Source organism: Rhodnius prolixus, unplaced genomic scaffold, assembly GCF_049639745.1.
Source record: "Rhodnius prolixus isolate KJV_2025 unplaced genomic scaffold, Rpr scaffold_14, whole genome shotgun sequence".
Taxonomy (NCBI): Eukaryota; Metazoa; Arthropoda; class Insecta; order Hemiptera; family Reduviidae; genus Rhodnius; species Rhodnius prolixus.
Genome location: NW_027411594.1, coordinates 10,734,115 through 10,757,321, shown reverse-complemented (window position 1 = coordinate 10,757,321; position 23,207 = coordinate 10,734,115). Strand labels below are relative to the sequence as shown.

At 35.9% G+C, this 23,207-nt stretch overlaps 1 protein-coding gene across 13 annotated transcripts in view; it reads right to left on the bottom strand.

Annotated features, from left to right (window-relative positions):
• LOC141451879 (protein jim lovell-like) overlaps nucleotides 1-23,207 on the bottom strand; it is a 164,053-nt gene that overhangs the window by 10,570 nt on the left and 130,276 nt on the right. For 7 of the 13 annotated variants that reach the window (XM_074123637.1, XM_074123633.1, XM_074123635.1 and 4 more), the window contains 10 exons: nucleotides 14,905-15,071; nucleotides 14,110-14,281; nucleotides 13,732-13,986; nucleotides 11,474-11,572; nucleotides 10,888-11,067; nucleotides 9,728-9,880; nucleotides 6,035-6,104; nucleotides 4,716-4,739; nucleotides 3,197-3,289; nucleotides 1,469-2,621 (listed from right to left, as the gene is read on the bottom strand). In XM_074123637.1, coding sequence (XP_073979738.1) covers nucleotides 1,870-2,621; nucleotides 3,197-3,289; nucleotides 4,716-4,739; nucleotides 6,035-6,104; nucleotides 9,728-9,880; nucleotides 10,888-11,067; nucleotides 11,474-11,572; nucleotides 13,732-13,986; nucleotides 14,110-14,281; nucleotides 14,905-15,062 — 1,956 coding nt within the window. In that variant the 5' untranslated portion in view covers nucleotides 15,063-15,071 and the 3' untranslated portion in view covers nucleotides 1,469-1,869. Of the gene's footprint in view, nucleotides 1-1,468; nucleotides 2,622-3,196; nucleotides 3,290-4,715; nucleotides 4,740-6,034; nucleotides 6,105-9,727; nucleotides 9,881-10,887; nucleotides 11,068-11,473; nucleotides 11,573-13,731; nucleotides 13,987-14,109; nucleotides 14,282-14,904; nucleotides 15,072-23,207 lie in introns of those variants that run through there. The other 6 variants (XM_074123645.1, XM_074123644.1, XM_074123642.1 and 3 more) reach the window with 5 other exon arrangements.

Sequence of the window (23,207 nt, the reverse complement as noted above, 5' to 3'; positions counted from 1 at the left end):
ATCAAGGGAAAGAATGATAGTTGAATGTAAGGGAGTGTACTGGTCACAGTTCATTGACGGATGCGCCTGAGAGAAGTTCCCATTTTCGGGAAAGAGAAATTTGCTTTAGAAAACAACCCAAAGTCCTTGAAGGCCAACTCATTGATGGTGTTCAAATGCGAATTAAAAATAATTCAATAACAGATACTTTATTTGTACAAGCTCAGTCTTTTCAGCCATCTTACACCATTCTTGTGCTCTTAAGCGAAACGTACATGGCCGTTTATGAAGAGAAATCATTATCAAAACTAGATCGTTGAATTCACGATATGATATGCAATGTAGTTTAAAATCGACGGTTATGTCTGTGATAGACATCACGCTTGTTCCCTTTAAAGCTGGACACATCTCGGATTTTCACCCCTGTTTAGAGAAAAGTTTATTAAGTCTGATCACAGCATTTAACTTCTACTTAAAAATTTCTTAAAGGTTTGAAGCTTTTAACTGAAACTAATCCAACCAAACAAATGTAATCCAGCTTGTTGTAAAGAAGAAGAGCAAGGTTGTTTGGGAAAAAATCATCATCACCAAAAAATGGGTTCTTTATTTGCGCTTATTGTGCGCGAATGTGAAAACCTGAGGAACATTTAAAAACGTATTCTTTAAAGAAAGTTCATTTTATACATTTGATGGGACTGGAGAGGGATCGTGCTTCCTCAGGACGAAGACTGAACAGCATCAAGGACTACTAGTCAGCTAGTCTGTAGATGCATCTGCAGTTTTACAGGGTCGTCTTCAGTTACGCCCGTACTAGTCCGTTTATATCGATTATTGCAGAAGAAAGAAAGAAAAAAAATGGGAGGACGGATGGCTTGAAAAATAGTAAAAGCAATAGTTTAACAAAGAGATTGAAACGCTTAAGAGTGAAATTGACCGAGATGTGCGGAAGGTTCATCTTCAAAGTAGGCACACGTCACTGATTTATGTTGCATGAAATGAAACGCTTAAGAGTGAAATTGACCGAGATGTGCGGAAGGTTCATCTTCAAAGTAGGCACACGTCACTGATTTATGTTGCATGAAACTTTATATTATTTCAACATAAAATTGTAATAAAATACCGACATTACTTTCTGGTCAACCCCATGTATTTATTTATTACAAAACTCCCAAAACAATGATTAACTACTATGAGGTTTAATCAGTTTCTGTCTTTTGTTTAATAAATTAGGATCACTTTTCAGAGAAATGTGAGAGCGGTCACTTTATTTGTAAATTAGTGTGGCGCTACAAACTGCCGCTATGCATTAACGCAACAACCAAGATATATATATATATATATATATATATATATATATATACATATATTATACACACATATACATATATATATATATGTATATATAAATGTTATTAATATTATTAATATATTCGTAATATAAACATTATTCAGTAATTATTATTTATAATAGAATAGATCTGATATTCACCAGCTGTACATCTGTATTATAGTGATTACTGTTTAGACACACCAGCAATCATTTCCTCCACTATTTATACATATATATATTTAAAAATACTCCATATTAAAGGACATACACATTTCCTCACATTTTCGTCGCCTAAAATACAAATTTCTATAATTATATTTATATTAAATATACAATAAATATTCTGTTTGTCTGTTGTACCCGCGCAACTGTTTCTTAAAAAGATAAACAATATTGTTCAAAATAAAGAGAGATACGTTTACGGAATGAGACCTTACAACTTCCAAACATCTTGTTGGCTGCCCCAGCTGAAGTGCTTCTAATGTTAATTTTTAGTTTCAACTTTAGTATATCATAATGCACCTTTATCTAAGTTAGAACCTTGGGAAAATAGGCTGATGTCAATCTTGCCCATTATGCGTTTGTCCTACAGGAATCTCGCGCCTCTGGGGTGGTTGTTGTTGTTGAGTCCTAGGACTGTTGCTGTTTTCGTCCGGATCGGTGCAGTTGGCACGCTCGTGTTCCTCTTTAACAAAATCCAGCGCCATTGGACTGGCACGCATATCATCTTTTGCAAAGTCCAAAGGTGTTGTTGAATTCCGATGCCTAGATTCGTCGTCATCTTTAGTATAATCCATAACCACGCCGGGGGTGTCGCCACCACCTCCTCCACCAACTGCCCCTCCACTTTGTTCACGATTTTTTTCCGATGGTGGCAATAAATGTACCATACCAACTGGTACAGGAAAAGATGCACCAAAATCCGGATAGAAACTTGGCGGTACAGGTGGATAAGCGTGGTTGAAGCCTGGTGGTCCAAGCATTAAATGATCGGGTTCTGGCATTTTGTGTGGTTTGCCAGGTGGCGGCGGGTTATTATTGTTCGAAATGTTGCCCAACCCAAGCAGATCCAGCGGACTTCCCAGTTCACCAAAACATTCTTTTTTCAACTGTTCCAACTTCAGTGACTTCCCGTACTTTCCGCGGACATACATTAACAGACTGTTGTATGGTATACCAAATATCCTGGATGCTTGAGAAGTGGTCATTTTTTTGTTCCATACATGTTGTAGAGCTTCAGTGAGTTCAGCGTTGGTCCACGATCTAGGAGGACCTCCCCGAGGCGCACTATGCTGCCCCTTAGGACGTCCCACTGCAACAAAAACATACTTTTTATTCTCTCTAAAGAAATGACCAGCAATAATCACCGACAGTGAACTCTGGATTGGCAAAAGTATACTCATTCAATTTATATAATATAAATGTATATATAATTTATACATATATATAATTGATCACAGTGACATTGAGAGATAATGCATGAAGTTTTGCCGTTCTTCTGCAATAACACAATAATTGATTATGTGTCAGTAGTGGACACAGAATTGATACACTACTTCCAAACATTTTATTAGTAACTTTTCCAGTAAAATTCTAATTAAGGCACATGAAGAGAAAGGAGTTGGTATGCCTCTAGTGTTCCATTTCACTAATGTAATGTTTGCTCCTGTTGCACGAATGCTTGCTTAAATTCCGATTGGAAGGAATTGCCTCAATGTGATATTTATAAGAAAATTCGTTGAAATTTTCACGAAAACTTGATTTAGGTGTGTTACTTTTCCGGAAAAATGCAAATATAAGATATTTATGGTCGTAAACTTTTGTTATACTCAAACTCAAATTTAACTCAAATCGATATTCTTCAAAATAATCAAAAAAAATAATTACGTTTCTTTTTGCTAGAAATATGATTTTCCATCCGCTGATCTGAAAGATCATTCAGCAAAGGATTTCGACAGTTCTCCAGCCCTGGAAACAGTCCTGAAAAAGAACATCGTCAGTGTAAATAATTTTTCAAATGTAATAGCTTTACTAACTAATGATGGAGCAAAAGAACTTGGTTGTTAGGCCCTTAAATAAAAATCAACAATAAATACATCAAGGGAAGGGATTAGCTCAAAGATTAGCATATTGGATTTCCATGCGGACATTTCGGTTTTGAGCCCAGTTGCACGCCGTTAGATTCTCTCTTTATAGAAGCTTCTTATACGAGGTGGACAGTGTTGTTTGTAACAAGAGAATATTGTCCAGCAGCCGGCTGTGCCTGGAAAAGGCTCCGGGGACCAATGACTTTAGATTTGTCTCGCCTTAAACCAAATAATTATAACTATAGGAGACGCTATTGGCTAAAGCAGTCGATTAGCACAAAAAAAAAAATAAATAAATAAAAAAAAAATAATATAATGCAATAATCTCTCACCGCCGTAATATATACTTTAAAACCCTTATACAACAATTTAACGAAAACGGTGGGACATGAGACTTCCTACATTTCAATGCAGTGAAATAAGATGGAAATGCAATAATGCAGTAGGTATCCAAATGTTACTTATTGGAAACTAAATTAAAGAAGCATAATTGCAGTTCAAGCTAAAATGAAGCTACAATAAATATCACTAATTAAATGTTACTTAAATAAAACTACATCTATACCAGCTTGTACAGAGAATTCGGTGGGTGGATATCAAAGTAATGGAAGTGGTTGGTCTAATGCTACTGCACTGACCTAGAGAGATGTGGTGGGCTTCAGTCCAACTGACTTGATGGTCTTTTAGCTTGTTTGTTGCCGCCAATTGACTACATTCATAATTTTCTTTCCAATAATGCGAATAATTTTTAAGTTGGATTATTTTAATTTTTTTTGCGCATAGACTCTTTTTGACTTACTTGACGTTTATGTTTTCGCACTTAAGGCGAACATTATCCATCGTTTCTAATGTTCGATCCAATATCACGCAATAATTTATATTGTAAGTTAACTCGTTAATGTACAGCGTAGTTGAATTAATGAACACTACTTTAAATCATTCAAATAAAAAACATTACAGCAGATGTGCTGTAATCACTTTCTTTAGTTCGGATTGTAGAATAGCACAGAAAGAGTTATAATTTATGGACGAATAGATATGTGTGCTGTTAAAAGCTCAGCAGTGCTGAGGTCTGGGAAATCAGCTGTTAATGTGAGGAAAATTGAAACTGTGAAAGTAACACAACATGCACGATGAGCTCACCGCTAAATATACAATTAAGAGTAAGTACATCCTAATAAGGAACCAGAGTGATTGTTGAAAGATTAGGTGTTTTTTGAGAGGAAATATATAAGTTTCGGTTTTAGCAATTGCTTAATACTAGTATCCAGTTGAAATTATATAAATTTATTAATTTATAAAAAAGAGGATCCACCTACCAAGTTGTGAGTCCAGAGAAAACACTGCAACAAAAAAAAGTAATACAAATGGTTATTTTACATCGAATGAAGATTAATTTGAAAGTTAATATTATTAATATAGGGAAGGAATTATGCAAGCCGTATCTCGGATTCAAAGCTAAGTGTGCTTTGCTTAAACTTACTTTTCCTAGGAGCTTCTTAACAACTCACTTTCTAGCAATGGACAGCGTTGTCTGTAAGAAAAGAACAATGAACGGAAGCCGAAAATGTTCTGCATTTTAACATTTGGCAAACCATGGTTCCGAAATTCTTATGGGAGCTTTGATACCACATTGACAATGGTATCACATTGGCAGAGGTGAAATGTCAACTTTGATATTATCCCCAAATCATAAACAGACTCTATTAAACGTCTTCCGATTGAGAATATGGATATTGGCCTACAAGGGGAAATGTCGAATACAGAACTCTTACAAGTAGGTTTTAAGTCTGTTGAAGGGAATTAACCACATAAGACGTTCTAAGAAGTAATTCTGCAATCGTCTTTAGAATACATGCTAAGTTCAACTTTTACAAAATTTAATTAAAGAGAGGTTACTAAATCAGAGCTTGATAAAGGGACTTCATAATCTCAAAGTATATTAAAGTGTATATTTTCTTAATTGAATTAGTACTTTTTGTGGTACAGCTGTACACCACAATTAGGACACTGTTTTGCCGCATTCGCGTTCGTTTTTTTTTAAACGAGTTTCTTAGCGCAATAATTAGACGGTTGCAATAATATGGACCTCACTGCTTCCGCTTTCTCTTTCTTGCTGCTTTGTTTTACACCTGCGGGTTCGAAAATTACCCCTCAACAAAATTTTGCTTTTTTTGTCGCATCCTGATTGGGACCGAGAAGTGACGTTTAGCCTCTTTAAGGTGTTTATAGAAGCCTTCAACAGCCAAACTTTGCTCTGGTAAATCTTGAATTGAAAGAAAGAACTTGTTTCAAGTCCACATCTTCCTTTCTAATGAATTTACGTTTAACACTCAGACGGTTATTATTGAGCATTATGTACATAACGGACATTTGAAATCAGCTTTCCGAACAAATTTTATTAATTTCGGTGTGCTAAAGTTTGTGTACGTGGGCGTAAGAAAATTTCCAAAAACTGAAAATAGTGAAGATGAAGGTTTAATTTAAATAAAAGCCAGTGAAATGAATGGCGCATTCATTGAAAGTCTGTGACAACCTCAACATAATACAACCTACATCCTTGCCATGCATCATGTTTATTTACAATATATTTTTATCTTTTAAAAGTACCAGTGGGGAACATAAAGTGACTACTTACTGTGCGGCGGAGTGAGCGATAACGCAGATATTGAAGCCAAATGAGGGAACGAATTTTCTAGAGTAGATTCCTGAAACCAAAATAGAAAAAATAACTGCAGCAACAAGCCTAAATCATTATGATCTAGAAAGTCCCTATTCGAATCACTTCAATGATTTTTTTTCACGATCTCTGCCAAGTCTAGTAACAATTATGGAAATAATAATCTGATATTATTTATTTATTTATTGCGTTTGTGGTCTTGTTTGCACATTAACCAATATGAGGGCTGGAAAAAACCAATATACTGGTATATGATATAAGATATGTAAACTGTAAAGAAGCTAATAAAACAAGGATAGAAACAATTATTGAAAACCGTGGCCAATATAAAGCGAACACTCACGTGAACTTTTTTTTACTGCGTATAAATACAATTACAGGTATTTTGTTTTTGCTTCAACCATCTAATTCGCGTAACTGAATATAGAAGTCAGGATGTTCAGGTGCCATTGGAGCAAATTGAAGTGTTTGTAGTCCGTCCGGCAACTCCTCTAATGCTTAGCATCTAACTCCTCAGTTCTCGTCTCCAAACTAATCAAGTTATTCAACCTCTATACTTTCCATATTTTCTTCAGCTCCTAATTGAACTCAATTGTTAATTTCTCTTTCCTTTTTTCCATACCTTATGTATCCGCTCATTTTCTTTGGGTTGAGGTGAGGTGGATTCCTCGGGTTCTTGCAATGCTAAAAGAACTATTCCACGATAATTATAATGATGAGATTGCTGAACTTTATTTCTTACTAAGGCACTTTTTGAGATGCTTACCGCTACAGTTCCCAGGAACTCTCAGTATTTCTGTCTGATAAAAGTAATTGGCATTGTAGCACAAGACGTTTAAAAAATGGCGTCAAATTTAAATTAGTAAATCATAATGTAGAACTTTTGTTGATGAATGTTACTTACCTTAGTGTCAGACACGGACTGAAGTCCGAACAGAAACTCTGGAGTTCAATAAAATATTTTCCAATATAAAATGGCTTAGTGGCCGAAATAAAAAGCTCAATTATCTTTGCTTGTAAGTAGTATTATCGTGGCGTCTATCATTTGTATTTAAAACGTTCAACATAAATAAACATCTTATTTGGGCCATTATCATGAAATTTTTTGTTGCTCTATATATCCGGTTAAAATAATATTTTGCCAAGTGAATGATTAATTCTAATACAATTTGTAATTTGCAAATACACACATATGTATTATTTAAATATTTTATTTATAAAAACATTAAACTACACAAACTTTGCATTGTAAGCAAATTTTCCACGTGCGAACAACAGTCATGCAAGCCGCCTATATATTTTTTTTTGAGGGGCAATGATTTAGCTTCAAACCATTTAATTGAGTTTCTAATCCTGTCAGAGATTTGGGACTGAGTTTGTCCAGAAATGAAGAGGAAAAACATCTTCCTGTTTGAATGGATGTAAAAAATAATCTTACACATCAAGGAACTATTGTTCTCCTTAGGGTATCTAGAGCCGGTCAAGATAGATATCCAAAGCCAGAACTTGAACCTAAAACATTCATTGCGGCTCTTTAAAGTCATTTGGCTCCTCAAAAATCAGTGTTTGTTCATGGATTGAGTACAAGCTGAACAAATCAACACTAGAGGTGTGGCTTATTGGCCGAATTAAGAAGCTCATTTATCTTTGCTTGTCAGTAGTATTGTCGTGGCGTCTTTCATTCGTATTTAAAACATTCCTTAGTATATTGACTAATGAAAATTAGACTGCACTTAGTAATATACGAGGGTCGTTTGAAAAGTCCGTGCAAAGTCAGAGAGATAGCACCACTGGCGCGTATCGAGGTTATGTTTAGTTAGTAGCATCTCTTGGAAGAACACACAACAAGTTTCAGCCAGATCGGTCTATTTCTTTGTGTTTGGCATTCGTTTGAATCGAGGAAGTCGAGTGATTTTCAAAAAATGGACGAAAAAGAATTTCATGTGTTGATTAAACACTACTTTATGAAAGGCAAAACGCCTCAGGAGACTAAAGAGAAGCTTGATAAACATTATGGTGACTCTGCACCTTCGATTAGAACAGTTTATAAGTGGTTTCAAAATTTTCGAAGTGGCCATATGGGCACAAGTGACGCTGAACGTTCTGGACGCCCTGTTGAGGTTACTACTCCAGAAATCATTGATATGGTGATGGATGACAGAAGAGTGAAGGTGCGTGAGATTGCTAGTGCTGTGGGCATCTCGAATGAACGGGTACATAATATTTTGCATCAACATTTGGACATGACAAAGCTATCCGCAAGATGGGTGCCGCGATTGCATTCGCTTGACCAAAAACGAAATCGTGTGAAGTGTTGCAAGGACGGTTTGCAGCTGTTCCAGAAGAATCCGCAGGACTTTAAGCGTCGTTTCGTCGCTGAGGATGAAACATGGATACATCTCTACACTCCTGAGACCAAAGAACAATCGAAACAATGGGTTACCAAGGGGGAATCTGCGCCAAAAAAGGCGAAGACCGTTCCTTCGGCCGGAAAGATTATGGCGACTGTCTTTTGGGATTCGCAAGGAATAATCCTCATCGACTATCTGGAAAAGGGTAAAACTATTACAGGTGCATATTATTCATCGTTATTGGACCGTTTGAAAACCGAGCTGCAAGAAAAACGCCCACGATTGGCCCACAAAAAAGTCCTTTTCCATCACGACAACGCACCAGCTCACACCTCAGCAGTTGTGGTCGCAAAATTAATGGAAATAGGGTTCCAACTCGTTTCACATCCCCCCTATTCTCCAGACTTGGCTCCCTCGGATTACTATTTGTTCCCCAATACGAAGAAATGGGTGGCGGGAAAAAGATTTTATTCAAACGAGGAGGTGATTGCAGAAACGAATGGCTATTTTTCAGATTTGGACAAATCCTATTATTCGGAAGGGATCAACAAACTAGAGCAGCGTTGGACGAAGTGTATAAGCCTAAAAGGAGACTATGTTGAAAAATAAAAAAGGTTTACCCAAAAAAATTAAGTAGTTTTTATTTTTGCACGGACTTTTCAAACGACCCTCGTATGCTGCCCCTGCTATTCTTAATAATACTATAATAATTAGGTCAATACTATAATCAACTATTCGAACTATAGTTTTGAACTATTTTTATTTCTTTATCAGGTCTACAAAACAAATAGAAATGTACTTTGTAAATATAGACACTTGGAAAATTATACCAAAACTTAAATTAAAAATAAAAAACGTTTTCTTAAGGTTTCATTCAATAGTTTAAGTTAATTGTTCAATCTGAGTTATACTAAAGATTTAATTTTAATAATTATAATACTATTTATGAACTTTAATTATTTATAACATTAGTTTATTTGGTATTGATTAGTTTTAAGAAAGACCGTTGGACTGTTTGACTGTATTCCGCTAGATTACCCTAGGCGGGCTCGAATGTCAGATGAATAAAAGAAGTATGATGCTAAAGGCCAGGCAATGACTTGACTAGGTGAGAGGATTAGGCTGGGAAGAGAGGGAGAATGCCTCATTAAGATAGAAGAAGATGGGTAATTAGAATACGAATGCTTGAAGAAGAAGCAAGATTGGCTGATAGCAGATTCACTCTGACCCTTTACCACACATGCGCACTGGCGTTGACACACTCTTATGTCTAGAAGAAGTAGTTCAAAAAGTGATTTACATAGTATGGACGTACATGCTGGGGCGGAGGTAGGCCCAGCGGTTCTGTTGGATTGAAATCCATCCTTGGTTCTTGAGGTGTTGTGGTCAGTTCTACAGGATGCTGCTGGCTTAGGTCTGGCAAATCAGAATCTTCGTTTTCCATTTTCATCTGCTAACAGAACAAATACACATTCTTTACTTCATCATTTTACTAGAAGTAAACAATTGACTAAAAAGTAACCTAGGGTCCTAGGATTGATTGGTGGAATGGGAAGACAGTTTTCTACAGATTTCGCTTTACCCCATGATGCAGAAGTCAAAAATAGATTCTTAGCACCATAATAAAGTGTTCATATGATTTTATGAATCAGATTTCACAATTTGGTAGATATAATTATTGTTGATAGCTTTGGGTGTTGGTTGTGGAAAGTAGTCAAAATTGTAGCAGATGGTCAACCATAAGAAAAGTAGAGTGAACATTGTGATTGCCAGTGATCAGATACTAACATCTGAATCGCAAAGAATCCGCGTGAAAATATTGTACAATTAAATCAATTATTACAAATCATAATCAAATGAAAACCAAAAGTAAAGTTAAAAAGTCGATTCACTTCTGGTGAATTGCTCTATTGATAGGTAGAGTTGGTATTCTCAAAACTAGTCCCAATGAAGAGTGTGCTCAAAACTCCCCTCTGCTCAGTTTCAACCCTAACCGCCGGAAATTGATCACAAGAATAATAAAATAATCCAAATGAAATTTTAACAAAAAAATACACAATGCATGGTGTAAAGGCCAGCAACAGATAAATTTTAAACTTCAAATTAAAAGTAGTCTTTGTTATATACTATGCTCAAATAAATAAATGTAAGTAACGATGAGACAAAAAATAGTAAAAATCAATTGTGAGTGATTATATTGTTGGATTAATATATTCTGCTAAGAAATTGAAATTGTGTGTATTTCTCCACACGCTCGCCTTAATAGACAATCAATAAATTCTTCTTTAGGCAGGACTGGTTTTCTGAACCATCCATTTCTTAATTTCAAAGACACACAGTTTGCCTAAATAATGGAACATTTTTCCATAGCCCTTCTTTTATCCGAAGTGTACAAATAAACTGTTAGCTACGACGAGAAATTTAAAAATTAATCTAAATAATGCTTGAAAATAGAATTACATTAATTTGCGGGGGTGTGGGGGTATTATTTTGTCTTGAAGAGGGCGTGGTGCTACTAGGGGCTGGCTTCTTCATTGACAGATTTTCGGCCATATCCGTCCTGAGTGGTGAAGTAATCCTGAGGGGTTTGCTAAGATCTTGAGGTATACTGGCGTCGCCTGATCTTCTTCTCGGCCTTGCCTGTAACAATTCGTTATTATTCAACCGGAACTATTGAATGCAGTACATAGATGTGCAGTATAATGATTTTTGGGTTCATTTTTGCAATAGAAAAAAATTAAAAGCTCTGCAGCGAGAAGACTAATAACTATAACACTGGCCTTTGACACATTATGCAAGTCAAGAGTGGCAATGCACTTTTACCAGAACTTTCAGATTTGAAATAAGAGTGAAATTAGTCCCACCTCCCAATACGTATTTCTAATTAATTCAAAAACGCTCAGGATTTGACATAATGTGTACAAAATTGTAAAAGAAACCCAAAAAGCATATTACCTGCTTAGATATTTTTTAAAAAATTATTATTATTTTTTTCTAATTTGAGACAATTGTTTAATTGTTTAATTAAAAGAGATAATAAAAGTACCTGACGCCATCGTCTGCCCCAAACACTGTATCCTCGGCACATACAAAATGTGTGGGTGTGATGGCAAGCCAGCTTTCTTTTTGGGTGACTTTTCCTCAACTTTAGTTGTCAAGCATAAACAGACGAGATGTACTTAATATATGATAATAACAATAAGCGACATTACAGGCCAGTCATGACTTGCATTCACTATAATATTATGTTTAGGCCGAATTCTATTCAAGGCCTTGGCAATTAAGGTTCTACCCTAAACAAATAAACCCTTTATTAGTTTTCATAGTTTCTTAAGGCTATAGAGTCAATAGAAAGATAGAAATTTACAATGATAAGAAAATATTAAAATAATACTCTTTTAATACCATTCACCAAAAATAAATTAAATTCAAGTGTAATCCATTTAATTAATAAAATATATTAATTATTAAAAGACCAAAGAATTACTTTGAATGAAAGTGCAACACTACATATAAATTGTTCGTCTAAGTAAATAATAGAGAAGGCAGATCCTTTAGCAAGGACTTCACTTTAAATAACTGTGTATGATCCAAAAATTTTCCTAAATCTGTTCCGTGCTTTTAATTCGAATTTATTTATTAAGTATCTTGATCTTGGCGAAAATGGCACTTAAGAAACTAGCACCTAGCGTATTCTACTGTATTTTTTTGTAACTTGCTCCAAAGTAAAACTAATTTTCAGTTGTTTTCATACTGCTCCTTAGTGTACAAGAATAAAATCACATTGTATATATGTTTTTTCACTATTTAAGACATTATCAAAGGATCCTAATTGTAAAGTATATTGGGGGGTATGCCGACTACTAGGTAAAATCCCCGTCATTGCCAATCACCAACTAATCCGATCACCCTGGGCTTGGCTGCTACTTCAACTGACCAAATCTACCTTTCTGATGCTCGGATCACTCGCATTTGGACATTCGTGCCGTTATTGCTATATCTCGAATGAGGATACAAACTTAATATTTGAAGTGAATGCCAAAGTGAAGCCAAATGCTGCAACACTTTCTAAACAATTTGAAAGAATACTGCCGGTCACATATCAACATTTAACCAGGGTCATTTTTCTAAGTTAATATATTCAACTGTATTATAGTAGTAGCAATCTTTACAAATTTTGAATCCTACAACTGATACTAGGCAAACTTGATGATTATTCTCTACGAAAGCAAAAACAGACATTAAAATTTAAAAACTAAGGAACCAAATAAAAAAGGTCTGATTGTGTGGACCGCCGAAGCTTTTTTTGGTGATTTTCGTAGATTTATTTCTGGAAAATAAATAAGTCAACTATAAAACCAATTAATTTTTCCTTCGTTAATTCTAGTTTTGTCTGGTGAGTGTTTTCATTTTATAATTGTTAATAAATTTCTAACAACTTGAAAATAATTTGATGTACACAAATCTGGTGGGCAAAAATACTCGTAAAAATAAGGGATTTTTTTTTAATGAACTTTTCTTTGATATCTGAAACTACTGGATCTTTATTACCTCTATTACGAGGTTCTGATTCTCAAATTTACCGGAAAAAAAAGAAGATCATTTGTTTTAATCCTAATGTTGATTTTCATGTAGGGAAGTCGACATAGATTTTCGTCAAGTAAGTCTCCAGGCGTGAGAATGCGACGTCCCTGGCAGGCGCCTGGAATGCCAGGTGATCATAATTTTACTGTTGTAGGAGGGAAAATATTGTTGGAGTTAGAAATATATTTTTGTTTCTCATGTTTTGGTTTTACTGAATGATTTCAGAATTATTTACTGAATGAACTCATGAATGAGTTCTACTTTTGTAGAACTAAGAATTATTATTTATTTTATGGCGCCAAACTGTTTAATAAGTGTCCCGAGATAAATAAACTAGTAAGCAGATGTACAAAAAGTAACAAATCTGTGAAACAAAAGCAATTATTAACTAAGACCAGCTGTCAAAATAAAACAATTTCATTACAGAGGAACTCAGGCGGTTGTTGGCTCAATCATACATCGTTTCCTACTCGATGCAATGTCCCTGCAGATCATTGTCAACAGCCCCTTGACAATACTGGGTCGCGACCCGGAAAACTTGTCATTAGTTATCGATTGTTTACTTATTTTGAAACTGTTTCATACACATGCAGTTTTTCTATTGAGGTGAGCATTTTATTTTAATTAAATCTTGACTGTGTACTAAATAGGCCTAAAAGGGTGCCCATTTCTATGGATCCTCCATGAAATTTTACTTCTACTGAAATTGATGAGGCTTACCTGTTTTCTTCTGGGTGTTGGAGAGGTACAGTGCCTGTCAGATAGCTCATTAAAAGATATGTTCGGGAGGTGAGGTATCTGTGGCAGCCTCATGGGGTGGTGTGGAGGCGGCATTCCGCTGCCGTTGAACTGATGGTGGGGTGGCGAGGTCGGAGGTGCCGCTGGCGGACTGTAGCCTCGTTCGCGAACTGCGCCAGCCTCCTTCTCTCCAGATCCCATGACCGGGATACGTTCTGTGTGCGCCAGTCCTCTCACCTGTATCAACAGACCAATCAGTTTTTCTTGCGAGCATAATGAAGGAAGGAAATGGGCAAGGACACGTCCCGCGTCGGTGTTTAATAAAAACCAGATCTAATTAAATTCATAGAATTAACTAACCTGAAGCGATTCGGCGGCTTTGATTAACGAGCTCAGCTGTTCCTGGCCGACGCTGATCTCCCCCCGGTACATGAAGTCCACAATAGCCTGCACCTCCCATCCTCGCAGATCTTTTAGCACAATCACCGGATGTTTGCATGGAGTCTCGGAAAATATTCTTTGGAAGTACGGACTGAAACAAACGGATAATAAGGATTAGCGGCAAATCTAATCAGGTTACTCGTTTCAACTGGATATTTATCAGAGAATACCAAGTTTAATGGAAATTTTTAAAACCATTTTTTGAGTAGTTAGGTACACTTGTGGTAACTTATTTCGACAGGCAGAAATACAGAGCTAGGTGGTTATTTTTAATACGAACAAAACACAAATCTTTTTATCATCGATTTTTTTCAGTCGTAGCTCGCATTGTTATGTTGGTGGCCCTGACCGGTATGGGACCTTCACTCATCATCAGGGGCAGTTTAGTGAGGAGATTTCCACTTTAATTTTGAGGTAAATATTCTAATTAAATAGCATTACAATCACTATTTATTTGGAGTGATTACAACTCTATAGGCTTTTATGGGCATAGTTGTTGTATTTGTACGGCCACATAAAAAGTGTACGAGATGACTGGCTAATGTGTTGGTCTGCTTGCAGAAGGGAACACCAGTGATAATAGTTGAAGCCTTCAGCTCTCCCTGCGGGCCCTACCGAGAACTGTAAAGGTAATGAATGGTATGTTGGTGTACAACAGTAGGTCAGAACTCGAATCAATTAGCAGTTACAAGCAATCATACGAAGGAGATTTACCTGCAGGCTGAGAGAACCACTTTGTGCGCCTTGAAGCTGGTCTCTTCACAGACCAGCGTTACGTCGACCAGCGTCTCATTTTGCAGCAGAGTGTCGAATGCCGTCAGCAGATGGCTTTGATGGTTGTTCCAACGGAGACTGTAGTGGGGTGAACTCATTTCACTTCCCTGAAACATTCAATAAATTCGTTTATTTACAGGAATACCTTTTCCCGTTTATCACTAATCTATTTATCTTATCATCTCTAACTTCCTACTTCCGGGGGAAAATTCTATTTACGGAACCAAAGAGATTTACCTAATTACTTCAATACACAGCCCTACATCAGCTTCCAGAAAGACCAAAGCGCGTACTTTATACATTAATTTTTCGGAAATGATGCAAAAAAAGTGCTTTCCTTCTCTAATTTCTGTCCTTGATTGATTTCCTGGCTGGATGCTATGTCATCATTATATTTTTTCAACTCATTAGTGATACTCTAAGTGCTTAAGATCTAAAACCATCCGGAATCAAAACTTGAATTAAAATTAGATTGAACATGAAAATATACTTCTAGTATTACTTGTTCGTTGAATATAGGAATCTCTTCTAAGGAAATTAATTATTTGGGGTGCATTTAAGTTTTTAGGTATTCTTTCAGTACTATGTACGATTCCCTAGCATTTTACATTGCAGGCGGCGGTGGTGGTTGGTAGTTTAAGGCAACAGTTACTGGGATCCCAGTTTCAAGACATTAAAATGGGCCAACTTATGTGGCGGACTTATCGACCACAAATGCAACATTGATGAAAATTAAATGTATAATTAAAAATTCCAAATTTTAAAAAACCAATGAATCTTTTCTTATGTAAAACCACTTATGTGAAATTTAGGCATATCAATTGTGTTGCCAAAATTCCAGCAGAAGCCGTTCTTTTCGCAGTCCTCTGATTAACCAACATCCTTCTGCCAGAGAAAAGAAGTAGCCCCCGATCTAGGACTCATGCTCATTGTAATCTGTTCTCTTTCTAGATGGATCGCTCCAGACAGCAACTCTCCCTCCAACTATCGAAGTACTTGCATCATGTGTGTCGTAAAATGCCTACCAGCGATCCTTCTCCTCACCCAGTTCAGCATCCCAACAGCTCTCTTACTGCTTCAATATCCAGTCCAATATCAACTGACTAATTGAGGTTCTAACACTAATTTGTAAAACTCCTTTTTGGAAATATAGGGAAACTTGTATTACTTGGAGATATATGAAGATCTGTGAGTAAACAATACTCGCTGGAGGAGGGGTAAGAGAAATGAGAAGAGAAAGAAGAAAGTGGCTCGGTGACGTAGCAGAAGTGCGATCTGGAGAGGGGGTGGACTCTTTGTCTCGAAGGGTTATTCAGAGGACAAGTGGGTACAGTCCTGCCCACAAGTCCGCGCACTCTTTTTAATTCACCCTCCTCATTTTTGACTGCAACTATACACTCTATTCACGCAAAGATTTTTGTTTCACCAGTTTTGAAAGCTAGACGACCTCATTAAATTTAACTTTCTTCATTCAAGCAGATTCATCATCAAATTACTTTTCTAGCTATAGAGGTTATTCCACGTCTCAAAAGTATCATATGGAAACGTTTGTACTGCCGACCAGGAATTGCGTAAAACCAGTTTTGTAAGTACTTCCGGTCGACTATATAATTCCTGGTATTGAGTTTCCGACAAAAACAAGTTTTAAGGATCTCTATTCTTAAATTCAAACACGCAGTAGAGAAATTTCGAACTAAATAAACCAGGCGAGCGTGACACAAGATTTGAAAACTGTGTAACCTATAGAGGTTACACAGAAGATAGCTTCTGATCTATTTCAACTTTCAGCTGGAGATGGAAGCACTTTACCACGAAATTCCATAACTTTTCTAGAAGTTCTGGTGGAGGATGTTACTTCCAGCCGCTGACTAGATATTTTTACCGAAAGTAACACTCTCTATCTAAAAAAAAAAGGGTTTTTGGGAAATAATACCTAAGTTACTGTAAATACTATGAATCAGTGCTTCTTAATCAATACTATGGGTCGCGACCCTACGGGGGGTCACGGAAGTATAATGTGATCTGATAAATTAATTCACTTAGTAAAATTTTAGGAACAAGTAAATAGAAGAATCAAGTCAGATATTTTTGAGAAGATAAATAAACTAAAACTTCTCTCTTCAGGGAGAAAGTACTAACATTCTCCGTCTGATAAATAAAGTAAAAGCATGCATAAAAAAATTAATCATTTGGAAAACTAAAATAGAGAGCAACTCTATTGTTTAACAGCGTCAGTGACTTTATTATTGTTAATAATTTAAGTTTAAGCTGTCTTCTGGAAGTACAACAGATTGTACTTGGACATTTGGACAACTTAGAAAATCAATTTCAAAAAATATTTTCATTCAGATATTGAATCTAATCAGTTTGATTGGGTGTTTAAGTCAACTTAATTAAAAAACAAGTGCAACATTTATCACTGAAGGCACAGGAAGAATTTGCACAACTTTCTGCTGAAGTCTTAAACTTGAATTTCCCAAGAAAGTTTAGCTACTTTTTGGATTGAAGTTTAAAAAGAATATCCAACTGACGAAGCATTGAAAGTTCTTTTGCCATTTGCCGCCACATACTTATGTGAATCATCATAAAACGTCAATAAAAACAAAGTACCGTTCCAATATAGAAAATATTGAAAATGCTATGAGACCTTCAATAACAAATATTTATCCCAGATTTAATTTATCGTGTGTAAGGTAAACAAGAACATCCTTCTCATTAAAAATAATTAAAAGATTTTAATACGAATCATTTTTTATGGTTCTTCTAGTTTTACAATAAAAGTTTATTTGTGATAATTCGAAATAAAATTTATAATTATGTTTTTTACTTTTAAAAAGTGTTGAGATATTGATTTGGTGTTTTAATTGCTTTTATAACGATCATTATTTTCTAAATATATTAGCCTAAAATTAATATTTTTTTTTACAAAACTTAATTTTTTCCTTTTTTAAAAAATCGAGAATAAACTTAGCGGTGTTACAGCCCACAGTCTAGAAAGGAAAGACATTCATTCTGAGAGTCGTACGGTCTTCAATATAATTAATAAGAAGTTGCTGAATTTCGAGAGAATGTTGAGCACGGTTGGAGCACTTACTGAATGAGTTTTGAGCCTGATCGGACCACTAATTCTATTTTGAGCCGGGTCAGACTAATTATTGAATCTTTTTGAAAATGGCTCCGATAGTTTTCTCCAAACGCTTTTCTAGAAAAATTCGTAATTTCCGGAAATCATGGGTATAAGATCACCTCCAATGTGTTATTTACGTATTACCTAATTGTTTAAAAAATGATTATTCAGTGAGATTGAAATAGAATTTGAAATTTTGCGTTTGAGAAGATGAATCTGAGGTCATTTGCGCACGGAGCCATTTTCAGTGTACTGCCGATCTCCGGACATTGTTCTCTCGTTACAGTGAACTGTAAGAAGCTCCTAAGAATGAGGAAATCTAGAGCCCAGGATCTCTGCGTAGGAGTCCAGTACGGTAACCACTAAGCTAACTTGTTCGCCGTAATTGTTCATTTCAGTTTATTTAATTTTATGTAAATTACGTAAGTAATAAGCCAAAGTTGCGACCGGAACTATTTATATTTGGTCACGTTCGCAGCACTTCTCTTCCTTCTGTAAAAGTGGGTAACGATCTTAGAGCGCCAAAATGCCTGAAATAAATTACAATTTTCAAGAAAAAAATACTGAAAGGAAGGGAGAGTAGTCTGGGCTGACAGATGAAGATATATTCCCGAACAGAGTGGGGCCGCTTGAATCTTTATGCCTGGAAAGAATGGGCGTCCCTCAGTTGCTCATTATTTCCCACAGTTTTGTATTCCACTGATGGCGGGGTGGGTTATTGTGCATGAAAAGCTCAGACTTGATTGGATTTCTCAAGTGTGAAAAGCGTGTATCGGTTAGTGGTATTCGTTAGAAGAAGAAGCAGAAAGAGTAGGATCGCTGGAGGTGGGCGAACTAAGAAGTACCATACAGTCTTTACACACTAACACACAGTCTGGCCGGTGTATAGCGAATGCGGCCGTAATCACTGGGATTGTAGAAACAAAAACCTCAGCCTGTTCAAACTCCAAAGTATAGCACACCTTTTAAGGGAGTTGTCGAGTTTAAAAACTTTTTTCTTCAAGGTGGGAAGAAGTGGTTAGGAGAGCAGTCTTGTACTCACCATTAAGGCCGACCGCAGAGGGCGCTTACAGTAATGTGAGCAGCGCAGCCGGTATTCGGCATGCGCCACAACAGCCTTAGTAATCTTATACTAGGCTCTTCACAACTTTTCGAACTGTTTATTTAATGGCTACAACTTGTGAAGTCGAGACGCTGCATGTGAAACACTTATTTCACTCCCCTCTCCCCCTTCCCTATTAATGATACTCAGGTTGCTGCAGATAGAAAAATATTCACTGACAAACCTGCTCTGCCTTGAACAGGCAATGGTTCCGTAGCACTGCTGTTGGGAGTGGATACTAAAATGGTGACAATGAAGAATATTTGAAGGTTCTTGGAGGGCTTAATACGTTTTACCGCATTAATACGATTTTGGAAGGGTTGGCCCGAGATGTCATTTTGATTTGGGCGAAGCATGGAACCTTGGGTAATCCTGGAAGTATTCCCCAGGATGAGAAAATATGCAGATGGTGTGATTAGGCGCCATGACTTTATTTGGAATAGTTAACTCCGAAAAAGTCACAAAATAAGATTTCAGTTAGAAAACAATTGCATTAAAACTGTTTTTTTGTTAGCTTTGAAACAGGGTTTCGAGTAGAAAATGTTTTATTAATAAACCAATTCTTAGAAGCCATAAACTCTAAAGAAAACCTAAATGTAATCATGAATTCTTTGATCAATAAAGTTATTACAAACAAAAACAAGAACCATTCCACTTCAGACGTAAAGCGACTGAACTCCATCGGTCACCTACTTATCTAGGGTGTGTAATTGAACCAATACGACTAAAGTAGAAGATGGCTTCCTTATCAAACTACTACGATTTTCAGTGCAGATAAGTTGTGGCGGAGGTGGTGTCTATTCATTATAAGAACTGTGAGCAGTGGAGTTACTCTTAGGTCGATACTCCCCTCCCGCTACTTTGACCGACCGCTGGTCTCCTCAAGGTGTCCTGGCCCAGCAAGGTGAGGACTACCCTGCTCCTCTAGTCCACAATAGTACCTCATTGCCAGTCAAACTGCCATTTTACACTCTCTGCCTGTTTGTACAAATTTAGGCATTATTTAATTAGTAGCAACATGTTGACTCCCTCTCAATCTGTATTATGGAGAATGGAGTTACGAAAGTGGATGCGTCTTCATTGTTTACAAAAATATAAATAAATTATATAATAATAATAATAAATAAATAAAACATTAAATGGTAGCATTAAAATTTATGAAATTCATAAAAACATAAATAGAAATGAAACTTACCAACCTAAAACTAATAGTACTAAATAGCCTTTTATAGAATAACTGTTGATAAGATAAAATATTGATAAAGTTAGAAATATGATTAGTTTGCCTTGCTTAAGAGTCAGGTAAGATAAACTGGAGCCTTCAGATCTCAGATAGAAATGAAACGCAAAGCAAAATCATTCCTCTCACCTAAGTAAGAAGAACTTACACAATGCGATACAGAGAAACTGGAGTATTCTTAATTTGCCATGAGAACGGACTTAACTTGCACAAATAAACATTTATTGATGCTGTTATGATATTCTTAGTTGTTTTATTACTTCAATATTTGATTAAATAATTTTCTATATTTTCTGAAATGACAAAATTATACTGAAATGAACTAAAAATGTCATTCAGAGCGTTAAGAAAATTTGCTGAGATATCAATTTAGCTGTGCTTACTCCTTTTGGAATGTTTTAGCCTGATTCGCCACAGTCCGCAAAAAAATATATATCTCGTCAATTCATTGCACATACGGTTAACATTCAAACTAAGCCCATCAGTACGTCTTACATTCATAATCCCACAACTCTAGTGTTCAAGCCTAAAATAAAAGATGGTGGGATGTATATGGGTATACCCAAAAGCTTCTTGTTAAATAACGTAAAAACAGTACCAACTCATTGTAATATGTCCTCAAACTTGGGCGCCGTAACTAATTACAAATCTATCGATGTATTCGATGTATTCGTAGATATCCATCATCAGATATTGATTCTGTCACTCTGACAGAAAAATAAAATAGAATTTCTGTCTGAAAGAAAAAGAAGACCACTAGTACATATATGTTGATTTGCCAGGGAAGGTAATAATGATGCCGGCGTGGCCTGTTTAATGTGGGCGTGGCTAGCTTACATAGCTTGGCTTCCTATTGGCTCCTTCTACCGCCTACTTTCTACGCCTTCGAACTACCATTCTGATTGGAAAAAAGTTTACTGCCTATTATTTCTCATTAAAATACAACTTAATTTTTTTAAACGATTATTCTCCTTTAGGTACTTGATTAATTGTCACAATAAGCAATAAAAAAATAAATAAAATCAAATACTAAATAAATAAACCAAAAATAGAAATGTTTTATCAAATAATATCGGTTTTAGATATACTAATGAAGGCGGAAATGAAATATTGATTGCTTTATTGAAAAACAAAAACTGCAAATCTGTTTCTTAAAAATCCGCCATTGTATAAGATTTCTTTCAAATAGCTATTATTACATTATGGCTGAATGTTGATTTGGTAAGAAATGTTGAAGGATTATACAAACTGAGATGAAAGTGGAGCCATCCGCTAGACTTGTCTTGACGCAGTCATGTGCCGTTTGCCAGATCATGCGGAATAAGCGGAAATAAAAGCCACTTAGTTTCCTTCCTTCATTATCCTGCTCATGGCCGAGGTAATTACTGTAAACTAACGAACGAACTGGCTGCTTTCTCCATTCCTGGAACGGAGGAGATTGGTTTCATCTTGCCATGTAGAAACAATAGCGAGCGTTTCAAGCGACCAACCGGAAAACACCTGCACTGCACACTTCATTGGCGACTGTGATCATAATAACTGCATTTAATGCATCCCTGCTCTAGCCGGGATGAAGGAGAGCCACAGACCTTTGCAAATATTCTAGCATCAGAGAAGCACTTCTGACTTGTAACAGGAATATTCTGGAGGGAAAAGCATTAGATAAAGTCAAATATTCAAAAACAGCGCCGAATTTCTGTAAAAGTTGAACCAAACAAATGATGGGTTCTCATGTTAGAAAGATTTATGATTGGATCAGTTTGCGTCTTCACCTTCTCCGGCCATCAGACAAACCAAATTCGCAGATTCTTGGACAAACACCAAATATTTTCATAAAAACGAAAGCCATAGAAATGCCCAGAAATGGTACTTTAGAGTGAGGCTAAACTACTCCCACAGAAATAAAATTTCAGTTATGGCGCACATCCGGTCGATTGTAGTTCCCAAGTTTTTTTTAAAGATTGCATCTCGTAGTGAATAAAGAAGAAAGATGGCGACATCAATATAAACAAAATTATAATAAAAATTTCTATTTGAAAAATCTAGATCACATCTGCATAATCTTCTTAATGACAATTATGTAGATGTATTCTCTCAGAAAGAAGCATTTTACAGAACCGGTAATCGCTCTATTGGGATTGCAAGTTCTCGAAGCTAGTGCTCGGTCTACCAAAAAAGAGAGAACAATTTCACGCAAAACCATGCGTTTAATATTGATAATAAAAATCCTTTATTCACGCTGTGAATTGCGCCATTATTAGGGCTAACTTTATTCCCTTGTTATTCTAAATCGCAACTTTTACCCCAAAAAAAAAATTATGGCCAATAATTTTAGATCGATGATCAGCTTTCGGTTACGGTAATTAATTAATTATCATAGGAGTTGGCCTTGAGGCTTCGTAGACTAAAGACGTACAAAATAGTGCTCTTCATTTTTTCCAGTTTTTGAAAGTTATATATTCAGTTTATGTTCGTGAATTTTATATCACTTGTTTTAATTCATGTACATAAGTAACATACAACTATTTTGTTAGGTAAAGAAAGTAATTTCAAGTTATTTTTATTTTTACTTTAATTAATTTTGTATAATTATAACAAAAGTATTATTTTATGTAATTTTTCCATATGTAGCCAACTCCCTCTGTATGCCTAACGGCATAAACAGAGTAAATAAATAAATAAATAAAATTAATTATCATACTGCCGTCATATCGTCAAGAGATTTGACTTTAATCAAAAGTATTTTTTTTTTTTAAGGTATTGGAAATGATATT